The sequence below is a fragment of the Cercospora beticola genome, chromosome 1, assembly GCF_033473495.1.
Source record: "Cercospora beticola chromosome 1, complete sequence".
NCBI lineage: Eukaryota > Fungi > Ascomycota > Dothideomycetes > Mycosphaerellales > Mycosphaerellaceae > Cercospora > Cercospora beticola.
In genome coordinates, this window is record NC_088935.1 from 1,977,397 (window position 1) to 1,990,367 (window position 12,971).

General features: G+C 54.1%; 8 protein-coding genes across 8 annotated transcripts; 4 read left to right on the forward strand and 4 right to left on the reverse strand.

Moving 5' to 3' along the window:
- Nucleotides 1-316: 316 nt before the first annotated feature.
- RHO25_000757 (uncharacterized protein) lies at nucleotides 317-1,669 on the forward strand (the record flags this gene model as incomplete). Its single annotated transcript, XM_023593363.2, has 2 exons — nucleotides 317-721; nucleotides 770-1,669. 2 exons carry the CDS (start codon nucleotides 317-319, stop codon nucleotides 1,667-1,669), a joined length of 1,305 nt encoding a protein of 434 aa, XP_023459830.1.
- An 11-nt stretch (nucleotides 1,670-1,680) lies between these two features.
- On the reverse strand, nucleotides 1,681-2,053 carry RHO25_000758 (uncharacterized protein; the record flags this gene model as incomplete). Its single annotated transcript, XM_065602055.1, has 2 exons — nucleotides 1,681-1,695; nucleotides 1,796-2,053. The coding sequence occupies 2 exons, from the start codon at nucleotides 2,051-2,053 to the stop codon at nucleotides 1,681-1,683; spliced, it is 273 nt and encodes a 90-aa protein (XP_065458127.1).
- A 221-nt stretch (nucleotides 2,054-2,274) lies between these two features.
- On the forward strand, nucleotides 2,275-3,938 carry RHO25_000759 (uncharacterized protein; the record flags this gene model as incomplete). Its single annotated transcript, XM_023593364.2, has 2 exons — nucleotides 2,275-3,240; nucleotides 3,294-3,938. 2 exons carry the CDS (start codon nucleotides 2,275-2,277, stop codon nucleotides 3,936-3,938), a joined length of 1,611 nt encoding a protein of 536 aa, XP_023459831.1.
- A 15-nt stretch (nucleotides 3,939-3,953) lies between these two features.
- Nucleotides 3,954-4,307, reverse strand: RHO25_000760 (uncharacterized protein; the record flags this gene model as incomplete). Its single annotated transcript, XM_023593365.1, has 1 exon — nucleotides 3,954-4,307. One exon carries the CDS (start codon nucleotides 4,305-4,307, stop codon nucleotides 3,954-3,956), a length of 354 nt encoding a protein of 117 aa, XP_023459832.1.
- Nucleotides 4,308-4,677: 370 nt separating this feature from the next.
- RHO25_000761 (uncharacterized protein) lies at nucleotides 4,678-8,094 on the reverse strand (the record flags this gene model as incomplete). The annotated part of the gene is made up of 6 exons (XM_023593366.2): nucleotides 4,678-5,272; nucleotides 5,323-6,996; nucleotides 7,068-7,118; nucleotides 7,180-7,237; nucleotides 7,416-7,927; nucleotides 7,991-8,094. 6 exons carry the CDS (start codon nucleotides 8,092-8,094, stop codon nucleotides 4,678-4,680), a joined length of 2,994 nt encoding a protein of 997 aa, XP_023459833.2.
- Nucleotides 8,095-8,340: 246 nt separating this feature from the next.
- RHO25_000762 (uncharacterized protein) lies at nucleotides 8,341-10,930 on the forward strand (the record flags this gene model as incomplete). Its single annotated transcript, XM_023593367.2, has 2 exons — nucleotides 8,341-8,484; nucleotides 8,546-10,930. 2 exons carry the CDS (start codon nucleotides 8,341-8,343, stop codon nucleotides 10,928-10,930), a joined length of 2,529 nt encoding a protein of 842 aa, XP_023459838.1.
- Nucleotides 10,931-11,411: 481 nt separating this feature from the next.
- Nucleotides 11,412-11,761, reverse strand: RHO25_000763 (uncharacterized protein; the record flags this gene model as incomplete). The annotated part of the gene is made up of 2 exons (XM_023593368.2): nucleotides 11,412-11,471; nucleotides 11,525-11,761. The coding sequence occupies 2 exons, from the start codon at nucleotides 11,759-11,761 to the stop codon at nucleotides 11,412-11,414; spliced, it is 297 nt and encodes a 98-aa protein (XP_023459839.2).
- Nucleotides 11,762-12,280: 519 nt separating this feature from the next.
- CMC4 (Cx9C motif-containing protein 4, mitochondrial) lies at nucleotides 12,281-12,739 on the forward strand (the record flags this gene model as incomplete). Its single annotated transcript, XM_065602056.1, has 4 exons — nucleotides 12,281-12,404; nucleotides 12,456-12,502; nucleotides 12,556-12,566; nucleotides 12,622-12,739. The coding sequence occupies 4 exons, from the start codon at nucleotides 12,281-12,283 to the stop codon at nucleotides 12,737-12,739; spliced, it is 300 nt and encodes a 99-aa protein (XP_065458128.1).
- Between the last annotated feature and the right edge of the window lie 232 nt (nucleotides 12,740-12,971).

The following is a 12,971-nucleotide window of genomic DNA, read 5'->3' on the forward strand; positions in this document are numbered from 1 at the left end:
GTTACCGCAGGCTCATCGTGCAGTGTCATCTCTCGATGTGCCAGGGTTCGATCTCGGGTTAAGCGCGACGGGCGGCCGCTTTCCGCGCGCAACATTGCGCCAAAGCCATCAGTAGCCATCAACACCGACGTTGTCCATAATAAGTTCGGTGCAAGATGCCCTGCCAACACGCTGCCATTAGCTTTGCCACTGCGTCTGGTCGCTACAGCTTTGAGCACACGGCGAGAGCTCCCGCAGCTCCTGATCATCCTCCCTGAGCCGCATCTCGTCCCCCGCCTCCACCCTCACCAACAAGCTGGCCAAGATACGCTCCATCATGGCGCCTCTCAAGAGTTGGCTCCAGATTGACCCCTTGAGTCACTTCTCCCTGCACAACATTCCGTTCGGAATCATATCGACACAGTCTTCGAAGCAACCGCGACCTGCCATTGCCATTGGGGATCATGCATTGGACCTTCACGCTTTCACAGAAGGGAATGGCTTCGCCAAGCTTTCTGCCATCCAGCCTCACCAGGCAGTCTTCTCCTCCCCCACCTTGAACGCCTTTGCGGCACTCGGACGTCCTGTTCACAAGGTTGTGCGCGAGTACATTCAGAGCGTACTGCTCAAAGATGGACCATTCCCGGAAGTGCTAGAACGGAACGAGGCCTTGCAGAAGCAGGCCCTTCTTCCTCTTGATCAGGTTCAAACACATTTACCTATGCAGATAGGTGACTATACGGTACGTTTGATCGTCTCTCAATGACAGCCTGAGCTGACTTTTGAGCAGGACTTCTACGCAGGCTTGAATCATGCATACAATGTCGGTGTCCTTTTCCGCGGTGCAGCGAACGCATTGCAGCCGAACTACAAGCACCTCCCCGTAGGCTACCACGGACGTGCCAGCTCTGTGGTCGTTTCTGGCACGCCCATTCGAAGGCCTACAGGGCAAATACTAGCCAACCCAGCAGCTGAGAAGAAGCAGCCAATCCTCAGTCCATGCAAGAAGCTGGACATCGAGCTGGAGCTCGGCTGCTTTGTCTGCAAACCCAATCAAATGGGACAACCCATCAGTGTTGATGACGCACCGGATCATCTATTCGGCGTGGTTCTAATGAATGACTGGTCCGCTCGCGACATCCAGGCCTGGGAATATGTGCCACTAGGTCCATTCAACTCGAAGAACTTCGGCACCACCATCTCACCTTGGGTCGTCTTGATGGATGCTCTCGAGCCGTTCAAGACTTCCGGCATCCCAAACGACACTGAACTGCTGCCATATCTTAATGAGAAGGGACGAGAGTCGCATTACAAAATCGACTTGTCGTTCGCTCTCACGCCATCGTCTGGCGACACTACCATACTTTCTCGAACGTCAGCGACACAGCTGCTATTCTCCTTCCCACAGATGCTCGCTCATCACACGATTGGCGGGTGTCCATTCAATGTAGGTGATCTCATGGGATCTGGAACGATCAGTGGCACAACGAAAGAGGAGAAAGGAGCTTTGTTGGAACAGACGGAGAACGGCAAGGAAGACGTGAAGCTCGTTGGAGGCGAGACTCGCAAATTCCTCGAGGATGGGGATACTGTCTCCTTGACCGGACACTGTGGGTCTGAGAACGGTGCGATTGTGGGTTTTGGCCAATGCATTGGCCGCATCGAACCTGCCCTGGATATCAAATTCTGAGCATAGTGCTTCTAGACCCTCAAGCCCTAGTGCAAACTCGTTGACGAGCAAACAACTTTGCCATATCCTTCCACAGCCCAGACGTCCCACTATCATCCGCATGTACCGTAGCATGGGTCTACGCACTCCTAGGCTCGCAATTCTCGTAAGTGCAGCTTGAATGCGCACGGACATGCTGTTCAGAAGAGTGTGGCGGATCAAATTCCGCGCTCGCGCCCTCGACCCGCTGTCAAGCTCCTCCACCGAACCTAATCCCCACTTTCTCACCACCTGGGGCTGTACTTGGTACTCTTGGTGCCACTTTTGAGCACCAATCATGGCAAAGATGATGTCCTGGACGGAATCAAAGGTGCGTGAAAGTGCACCATGTCCACCTTCTAGCATGGTGTATCGACATTGTTCGTACGGTTAATCGGCGACTCTCTTCCTCGATTCCGTCGTGCTTGAGTATATCAGACAACGTCAATCGCTCTTCGCTACTCTAGCCATTGAGCGGCCTCGTACCCTTTCAGTCACATCAACATCGTCTCCGCACCTGATATTCTTGAATCCCAAAAGCAAGTGCAGACGAAGAGGCAGGAACACATCACTTTGTTTTCGCCGTCATGGCGAACTCGACGGAGCCGCAAAGCATTGTCGGTCTCTTGCTCCAACCACACATCCTGCCATTCTTCCTCATTGCCGCCATATACACGGCCATCAAGATCATTGACAGGACCAATGTCCCCAGAATCAAAGGACTACCCGAGGTGCCCGGAGTTCCCATTGTCGGCAACCTGGCACAACTTGGAGACAATCATGCCGTTAACGCGATGAAGATGGCCAAAAAGCATGGTCCAGTGTTCCAAGTTCGTCTGGGAAACCGCAGAGTGGTCTTCGCCAATACATTCGACAGTGTCAAGAACCTTTGGATCACGAACCAATCCGCCTTGATCAGCAGACCGACATTGCACACCTTCCACACCGTGGTCAGTTCCAGTGAAGGTTTCACAATCGGAACTAGCCCTTGGGACGAGAGTTGCAAGGCAAGACGAAAGGCAGCTGCAACAGCATTGAACAGACCAGCAGTGGCGAGCTACATGCCCATTCTTGATTACGAATCGACCAAGTCCATCAAAGAGATGGCACATGACTCCGATTACGGCCAGCGCGATGTCGACATCAACTTGTACTTTTCCCGCTTCGCGCTCTCTACATCATTGACTCTCAACTATGGCTACAAAATTGAAGGCAACATCGATGACGAGCTGCTCAAAGAGATCGTCCACGTCGAGCGTGAGATCAGCAAATTTCGAAGCACAGCCACGAATTGGGCAGACTACATCCCTCTCATGCGACTTCTACCAGGTGGCAACGACAAACCTCTCGAGTACAAGGCTCGCAGGGCGAAGTATATGTACAAGCTGCTCAACGGATTAAAAGAACGCATGGCGCAAGGCAAAGACAAACCATGCATTAGTGGCCACGTCCTCAAGGACCCCGAGGCCAAACTCAGCGAAGCAGAGGTCATGTCCATCGGCCTCAGCATGGTCTCTGCCGGTCTTGACACAGTACCAGGCAATCTCATCATGGTAAGCACCCACGTAGCATCCTTGAGAATGACATCGACCTAACTATCCTCCAGGGCGTCGCATACCTCTCCTCTCCCCACGGCCAAGAAATCCAAAAGCGTGCATACGAAGAGATCCAAGCCCAATACCCCAACAACGATGCCTGGGAACGCTGCCTTGTTGAAGAAAAATGCGAATTCATCACAGCCCTCGTCAAAGAAACCCTCCGGTTCTGGTCCGTGATCCCCATCTGCCTACCCCGACGCAGCGTCAAAGACGTCAAATGGGGCAACGCCACGATCCCCGCAGGCACAGATTTCTACATGAACGCCTACGCCGCACACTACGATGACACACACTTCAAAGATCCATATACATTCAACCCCGATCGCTACCTCACAGATAAAACCATCGATGACGCCTCTGCAACGCGAGGGACTCCTCATTACGGTTATGGCGCTGGTTCAAGAATGTGCATTGGAACACATTTGGCGAATCGGGAATTGTACACTGCCTTTTTGAAGATTATTGTCGCGTTTGAAGTTGTGGAAGCGAAAGATCCCAAGGATCGGCCAATCCTCGACGCCATGGAGTGCAATAAGCTGCCGAACGGCTTGACGATGGATCCCAAGCCTTTCAAGATTGGACTTCGACCACGCAATCGTCAGATGCTAGACAAATGGATCGCAGAGTCAGAGGAAAGAACAAAAGAACTGTAAGGCATGCTGATGTAGTTATGAGCCGAGTGCAGAAGATTCCGTGTATAACGACTCGAGTTCGCATAGTGCCATTTTGATAGTTTCTGTACCATTGACTATCTGAAGAACCTCTGAAAAGGCCTCTCGTTCCTTTCCGAAATATCGATGTTGTCGAAAAAGCATGTGTAACAATACACGATCGATTTCGCTCCCCTCTACTGTTACGGCTCTGGTAGTGAGTGTCTCGTAACGCCGCGAAGCGACCGTATGACCCGAGAACAAGTTCTCCATCAGCCCCCACGGGCGAGTGTCAGCGCTGACACAGGAAAGGGCTACAGGTTGCGAGGAAATTCTCATGGGACGAGGGGGCATGAGCGAGCATTGAGTCATGTGCCACGCTCAGTCGTGCGATTCAGCCCATCTGCTAGAGTGCCTGGCGATTCAGCATATGGCAGTCGCACTGGCAGGGACGAGATGGTCGTAGCTGCATCCATCATAGTGCTTCTCGGCTGGCGGCGGCCAGGCGGGGCAGGTGCAGGCCCTCTGCCATCGAGTTCTGGCAGAATCGAAGTTTTCGGGATGCTGAAATCGAGGAGTCGTGATCTGTCCGCGCGACCCGCGGCTTCGTGGACCGGGTATATCACATCGCTATTGATAGCAGGACCCTGGTGTGGATGAATCTGACTTCCTGGGTTGAGCCGGGTGGCAGCTTCAGACCGAGTAGCTTCCACTGCGATCTGGATCCCATCATTAGCACACGCTAGCCCTGAGTATCAACATTCCAGGGATTATATGAAATCGGAGGTACCGCGTTCTCCTCATCAAGCGTGTCTGGATTACCGCCAGGACCTCCATATCCTGTCCAGTTTGCAAACTGCGAAGCGGGATGGACATGGGCCTGATGCGAGACAGACCGCTGATGCTGCTGCTGCTGCGGCATGGGGACTTCGTTGAAGTTGTAAACAGGTTGCTGGAAGTAGGATTGTTGCTGTTGTCCTTGCTGCCCAACGTGTATGTTCTGCCCATGAACTAGAGGTGGCGTCGTTTGATACATCGAAACCTGCTGCGGGACTTGCTGCGCGGGCGGGCTGACTTGATGCACAGGATGCGCATGCATCGATCCAGGCGTATGCTGCATAGCAGCTGGAGACCCTTGATATAGAGATTGCCCAGCAGGCAGAGCTGACGGAGAGCCTGCGTAAGACAGACTGCCATTGATGCTACTTCCAATCGAGCCGGTCGATCCGTGGTGGTGCCAGGTGCTTTGCCGTCGGGCTGTTCCATCGATTTCGCGCAGGCGAGAGTTCAGCTCATCGAGCATGCCAGAGGTTTCAGTTTGGTATCGCTGATTCCAGCTGCCATAGGTGTCAGTTATGGCACGGCACATCCTTCTTCATGATCTTACCTCATATAACCCCATCGAATGCCGAACTTTGAGAGACATTCTGTAATTTGCTTGATACAGGATATGCTGCGTGTGATGTTGAATCTCAGAACTGTGTCGCCCGATGGCAAAGCGGCAACCGGCATTCGGGGCGGTGCAGCAGTTGAAGGCTTGACTTCGGGATGAGCAGGTACGTGACCTGGCAATAGACCTTCGATATTGTGTTGCAACACGTCGAGGAACTGCCTTCCAGTCATGTACACCCTCATGGCATCGTAGAAGGTCAGGGGAGATGTACAACCAGGATCGCAAATCATGCGCAGCATGAGATCGGCATATCGGATGCAATATTCGAATATGAGCTTCTGCGCGAAGGGATGCACGACCGGTACTCTTGGCGATGGAGACAGTACATAGACGTAAGAGTAGAGCAAGTCCAGCTCGAAAAAGGCCCGCATATTTGGTGACATCGAGGCAGACAGGTTGTCGAACCATTTGCGCATCGAATCACAGGTATCCCATATGTAGTGATATGGCTCGTCCCAGCGGGTGCGCCCAGATTGGAATAAGTCTGTATACCATTGAGACTGGATCTGACGAAGCTTGATCAGGTCCGCGACGTGCTCATATGATTGCAGCCAGAGTCCTTGTGAGGTGTTTGGCGCCGGGGAAGTAGGAGCTGAGCTTGTAGGTTTCGAGAAAGGTATTTTGACTCTAGCGCTATCATCGGAGAACGAAAAAGCGCGAGTCTGCACCAAAGATGTGGAGCGATCCAGAGCGTACACGCAGTGGTATACTCGTCGCCGCAAGTCTAGCTTAGCCTTTGGCATCGCGGTGCCCTTGGGAGGATCTTGGTGCAGGCCAAGATCGACCATTGCGCGGGAGGCAGCTCCAATCAATTCCCACGAGTCGAAGTGGTGAGGATCCAACATCGCGAACTCTGTCAGGAGGATCAAAGCTTGGATACTGGCAATTTCTCCAGGATGGAGTACATCTTCCGAGTGACTGAGAGCAGCGCAAATATGACCTATGGCCTCCATGTAGCGCTGGTCGCCACGCTGCTCGGACATGGAAGCACTCGCAATGGCCAGTACAATCCGTACCATGTACTGATCATGTGCATCAGCTGAATGCTGATGGCGTGAATAGACTCTGTCTACAGAGCCCCAGAAGCTTGCCTCATCGAAGACTGGCAAGAGGACGAAGACGTTGTTAAGGTAGTGCTGGATCAGAGACACTGCTTGATGGCGAGGAGGCAATTCTTGTGACATGGACTTTGGAAGTTGTTCCTTCGAGCTTGCCCAGAGCACAAGTCGAGCGTACGACATGGCACTAGTAAAGCCATAAAAGTCTCGTGCGGTGGCATTGACAGATAGGAAGCCAAAGTCTGATACCAAGTCATCGATCGTCGCGGCCTCTTTGCGCCTCATAGCCTTCGTCTGGTTCGGGGTATTGGGAGTCGGTGGCTCCTGGACTTGATACGATTGACGTCTTGCGGCGGAGTCATCCTCGAACATGTCCACGACCGAAGGCTTCCTGGCACGGGCATCCTCTAATTTCTCTTTGAGCTTTTCGATCCGAGTTTCCAGCGTGGACACATAGCTGCGCTCTTTGCCGCGTGCAAACTGGTCGTTAGTGCTGGTACATTCCGCAGCCCTTCCGTTCTTCTCGCACGATGAGCAAGCTGGCAATTTGCTTCAAGGCCAAGCGGCGAAAGGTCAGCGAATGTGCTTCCGGTGGTGTCTGCGCCATTCGCATTAACTCACCCATCGCACTTGATCTTGGCATTGCGGCATCTCGAGCATGCAGCGACGGGTCTAGGGCGAGAGCGCGGCGTTAGTGACACGCGTCACCTTGATCGTTCGGAGACAGCCATACCGCGAGACCTTGAGGATGGGGGTTTCCAAAGGCATCAGGGCGTTGGCGTCGAATTTTCCTGGAGCCATCTTGTCAGCTCGTCGATTGTAGAAGGGTTCCACAGTGCGGGCCAGGCTCAGCAGACATACGCGACCGACAGGCAGGGCATGGCGCAGCTTATGTCGCTGTGCTGTCCACATAGTGCCTCCCGCAGGCGATGTAGCCCTAAAAGCAGGCGCACTGCAGGCGAAACGTACCTGTAGCACGGCTGCGTCTGGGGGTGCCACCAGCTAAGCCACTCGTGTCGACATTGGCGCGAAGGACGACGTCGAGTTGGCTGGTCAAGTCGTGTCTTGCACGCGACGAGCAGCGCACGAGGGACAGGACAGCAATGTCTGGGCCTGCAGCAGCGGTGCCCGGAGCGGATCCGAGAGCGTGGAAGGAGAGATCAACAAGTGAAGTCGCGACCTCGGATCCCACTTTTGGTGAGAGCTGGGCCGATAAGGCAAGGCAGCATGTGCATACGCGAATTTGGAAGGTTCGAGCAGGCGTGGAATGCAGACAGGTTCGGCAGATCGTTGACGGCGATGCCCACTCACCACGTCGACGCCGTCCGCTGCTGAGACTGCTTGCTTGCTTCGCAGCATGCGTGTCGTGGAGCTGAAGCGCACTCCTCGTCCGTGCCGCCCAGCTGCTGGCCTGCACCGTGATTGACGCGAGCAGCCACGCCAGCAGCGCCCACTGGCACGCCTGCTCTGCCGAGTGTGCCCTACGCGCAGGCCGAGCCGTGGAGCGGTGTCGCGGCACTCGCCTCGGGCACGTCCCTCGTCACCTGGCGAATGGCGAGCGCGACACGCCGTGAGCCCTTCCGTTTTGCGCGGGTGGGGTCTGTCTTACGGTGGTACTAGTTACCGCCGAAGCTTCATATGCGCCCATATGGAATGTGCTGTCTGATGAGCGTGTCGCTTCGCAACCTCCAGTCCGCTGCCACATCTTCCATTGCGCGCGCATCATCACCGCACGCTCACCTCCGGCAGAGCGACGTGCCCGCCAGTGCCGCAGACACCACAGAGCTTCTTGCCGGCTCCCAAGCCGAATCGCAGGCCACGACACTCAGCAAGTGGCGAGATAAGCAACGCGCAATGCGCCACCGATCGCGCACCCTCTGCCATCGATCATAGCATGGCAGCAGTTCACCCGCTCGCCGCACTGAACACCAATGTCGGCGGGAGGAAAAAGGCCGCACTGCGGCATGAAAGTGCCGAGGATGGATCGTCGGGGAGTCAGGTTGCTCACACATTGACCGCGTGCACGCGCTGTAGACAGGTAATCCAGCACACCGAGTGTCTCTTGTGACGAGGATCAAGACGTTGACAAACGTGTGAAGCGCAAGACGCGATGCGATCCCGGCCTTCCACGCTGTACACCATGCGAGCGAACGAATTCCATCTGTGAGTACTACGATTCCACCCGAGGGCACAATGTCAACCGCAACTATGTAGTCTGGTTACAGCATAAATGCCGAGAGCTGGAGGAAGAGCTCGACCGCGTGGAGAATGAGGATGGCCATGAGGATCCCGAAGCTCTCATGCGCGCGGCGAACGTGCGCATGCACGATGAGAAGGAATCGAAATATCTCGGACCCTCCAGCGGCATCGCCATCACCCGCCTGGTCATGCAGCTGGCAAAGCAGTTCACCGACGCAAAGAGTATCACAGAAATCGTGCCGGACCAGCAAGCGCGGCAGATCAAGGAGTTGTATGCGCAAGAACAGGCAAAGCCAACTTCGAAGATATATCCCTTGATCAGCGATGTTGCTGCCTCGGACCTACCCATGCGATCTCTGGGCGATCTGTTACTGCAGCTATACAAGCTGAAAGTACAGCCCATGTATCCAGCACTTCACGAGCCCACGCTAGACAAAGATTTCGACACAGCTTACGTGCAGCCGGATCATGCCACTCCGTATCAGCATTTCGTATGCCGTATGGTCATTGCAATCAGTCTCCAGAAGATGGATACGCAATACGCAGGACTGGCGGACAGCTATTATTTGGCTGCCCTCAAGTACATGGAGGCCGTCGTACGACCGATGAACTTGAAAACCTTACAGTGTTTCGCACTCATGGCAGAGTATTCTCTGTTGACGCCGACACGCACTGCAATATACTACGTGGTGGGCATCGCAGTACGTTTGCTGCAGGCGCTAGGTCTCACAGAGGAGAAGACAATTACGAGAGGACAGCAGGATGGCACTGCCGATTGTCTTGAGATCGATCTGAGGCGGCGCTTATTCTGGTGCATCATGGTCATGGAGTGGGGCCTCGCCCATTCGATCGGCAGACCCGGCATGCTCGCGACAGGTCAAGACCACATCGATGTTGGCTGGTTCGAGACTTGTGACGATCAATTCATCACACCCGAGGGCATCAATCCAGCTGCACAGCGGCCGACTCTCAAGAAATGGGTCGCTATACACTTCTTCAAGATGCGGCTACTTCAGCTCGAGATTCGGAGAAAATTGTATCAGAAAAAAAGGCCAGAGCCGAAAAGCGATAGCGATCCATGGTTCATTCGTATGGAGGCAAAATTGACTGCATGGAGGGATGCCGCGCCTTCCCAAGACGAAGGTGCCGGTCTCGACAAGGTCTGGTTCATCGGGCGCTACAATACCATGATCGTATTTCTGTATCGGCCATCTCCCCAAGTGCCTCGACCGTCGGTGGAAGCTGCTCTCAAATGTTACGAAGCCTGCGAGTACAACATCTACATGCAGCGAGGGCAAATTGCGAAGAGAAACGTTGACCTCACGTGGATCTTCACACAATCGCTCTTCATGGCAATCAATACTATGCTCTGGTCCTTGAGCTACGTGGAAGTGCGACGGAAGTACACCCGTGAATCAGTCGAGGGGCACCTCGCCATTGCAATGACGGCTATTCAGCAGGCCTCGGAACGTTGGCCTGGTGTGGCTTCTGCCGTTCAGCTGTACCAAAAGCTCATCTTTGCGATCATGAAGATATATGACAAAGAGGGCGATGTACCCATATCCGCCAACACGCCCTCCGATGCGGCGTCCCCAGGGTCGATGTTCCCAGACAGCCGGTCACGGGCGACCAGTCCGGCTACGCTTAGCACGCAATCTGTGGCGACGCCACCCGAGAAGCAGCCTCCGTTCGGATACATCAATCACCAGGCGGCAAGGGGCAGTATCGAAGAACCTCCACCACTGCCATATCGTAGCGATTCAAACTTCAGCAATGTACCCACACCGCCGAGGCATTTATCCAGCACAGGAAGTCACCATCAACAGAGTTCTGAGTCGATCACAACGATCGGATCGATGGAGTACCAGCCTCAGCACCACTACCACAGCGAACAATTCAATAGCCTACCGGAATTCATGCCTAATATCACAGTGCCTGGATGGACCGCCCCACAGCAGCAGCCCATGCTTAATACTTCCACACTGCCGGCTCAGCAACATCTTAACCCATATACGCACGAGGCTTTCGATCCAACGAACCCTGCTTATCCCTTCCCGGGCGGGTTCGACCAAGACCCAAATGGTCAAGACCAACAGCCGTATGTCCCGCAGTATTGGGATATGGACACGGGAGTCTTCGGCGAAGGCCTCACCCAAATGCAGCAGCAAGAACTCATGCACTCGCTCGAGACGGATGGAATGGAGGATATTCAGACCATGATTTCGCACACGCTAGCTGCAATCACACCCAAAACAACACAAAAGCCTCAGCAGGCACCATTTTAGTGATATGATGATTGACATGAGGGAGGATCAGATATGTGTGACAGCGAGGAGTTGGAGGAGCGAGTCGTGTTTATCACTATACCCAATTTGAATGATTGTGACTTTCGAGTCTAGCCTGTGTGCTCATCGTGGGCTTCAACCTGTTTGGCTGCTTCATTTGCAGATCGACATTCACATGAGACTGTGGCATAGAAACTGATTTTGAAATTCAGGCAGTGTAGCTATCTGCGAAGTGCCGTGCACAGTTGACTGTGCGCGGAACTGGAACTCCATGACGCCGCGCCTTGTGCCCATCTTAAAGGCTGAAGTGTCCGTGGTCGCACCTGCTCCCCGACCTCAATGTGTGCTTGCCTGTAGATGGCAAGCGACGCGTTTACAAGCGTCCTTTTCTCGTAGCACTCGATAGCCACTCGGAAATATCTCTCTTGATCCAACCGAGAGCTCAGCCGCTGTTTTGATTCGTATCCTTCTCGCGTGACGATCAGCAGCCACCGATCTGCTCCTGGTGCACCTCGAGCGAATCGCCGTCTTGCATGTCGAGCTGCGCACAATGTCAGCGTGTGTTTCTTTGAATCTAATTGCAAAACTACTCACCACATCCGGCGTATCCGTCGCGTTGACACGCTGTCCGTCGAACAGGAAGCGTACGCTTTGTGGGCTCTTGCCCTGTCTGTCGCAAAAGGCATCCATGAGCTTCTTCAGCTGTGTGGAGCGCTTGATCTTGAAGAAGACTTCGTTGTTGCCATCCGTCACTTTAATGTTCAAGTGCTCGCTCGCAGGCTGCTGCGCATCGGGTTGATCTGCAGGAGGTGTGCCGTTGTTTTCTGCCATCGTGGACTCGAGCGTGGGTGGTAGCGGGGTCGGAGGGTGTACCGCGTTGGTTTCGATGTGGAAGAAAGTGGTTGGAGGGGTTTACGTTGGAGGCGGAAGAGCGAAGCGCGTTTTATACCGTCGACCGCTGACTAACGTGAATGAGCGTGAAGCTCAGTTGGAAGTTGAAGCGTTGAAGCCTTGTGGCGCGAGTGCTGTGAATTGTCGTTAGCTCGGAAGGTGGAAGTGATCTGCAAGTGGCAGTCGCATCCGCTGCAGCGGCAACAACCACGACTCAGCGTCTGACCTTGTCCGGTGGCTTCTAGGCTCTTCTGCTGCTACTACGAAGAGCGAAGTGAGCAAACAGTGTGTGCGCGTGTTGCGAATCAGATTTCCTTGTGCGACAACGCTGGACTGGATTGACGTAGAATCGAAGCCTCGAGAGTGGGGAAAGAAGGACCGGAACGCGCCAAGAGCGTCACGATTGCTTTGTTGCTCGTTCGAGTAGTCACCAGCAGAGCAACGGGACTGTACGCGACAATGGTATGTGCACTTCCTCTCAAGCGCGTCACTTCACTTTCTGATGATCAAGTGAAGCCCACAACGCCTGAAGACGGTCTGAAGACGGACCCTCCCTGCCACCCGCAAGCTTGTGCAATTCAAGGTGAGTATGCGGATGCCGTCAATGGCCGCCACGCATTAATTCACGTTATAGACTGCATACAGAAGAACAACTACAAGGAGGAGAAGTGCCAGAAACAGGTAGACGCTCTCTTGCTGCTGATGAACGAAGACCGCGCTGACTGGGCTTGCAGATCAACGCGCTGTGAGACATGCGACAAAACTCGCGCTCGTGCATTCGCTGACCCAGCCACGTCCAGATACGAGTGTTGCAACCTCTTCTACCAGAAGGAAGGCGATGACGCGAGCACCGTATCTTGCCCAAAGGCCAATCTGCTGAGATTGAAGATGAAGCAGCGGTCCCAAGGCATCAAGTGAGCGCCGATTCGCGCATGTATATAAATTTTTGTCACGCTTGGAGGATATCGGGCAAACCGCGAGTCGGTTTGTCAGGTTATCCAGACAAGTGTATTTCAATCTGAGGTCACCGGAGCACGCAAAGAGGCCTCGAGGGACCTGCACAAACACTGAACGTTCGCACCGAGACTCTAAAAGTGGCCTGGTTAAAGACATTGTTGAAGGAAAAAGAACAGAGTTGCGCAGCTGGAGA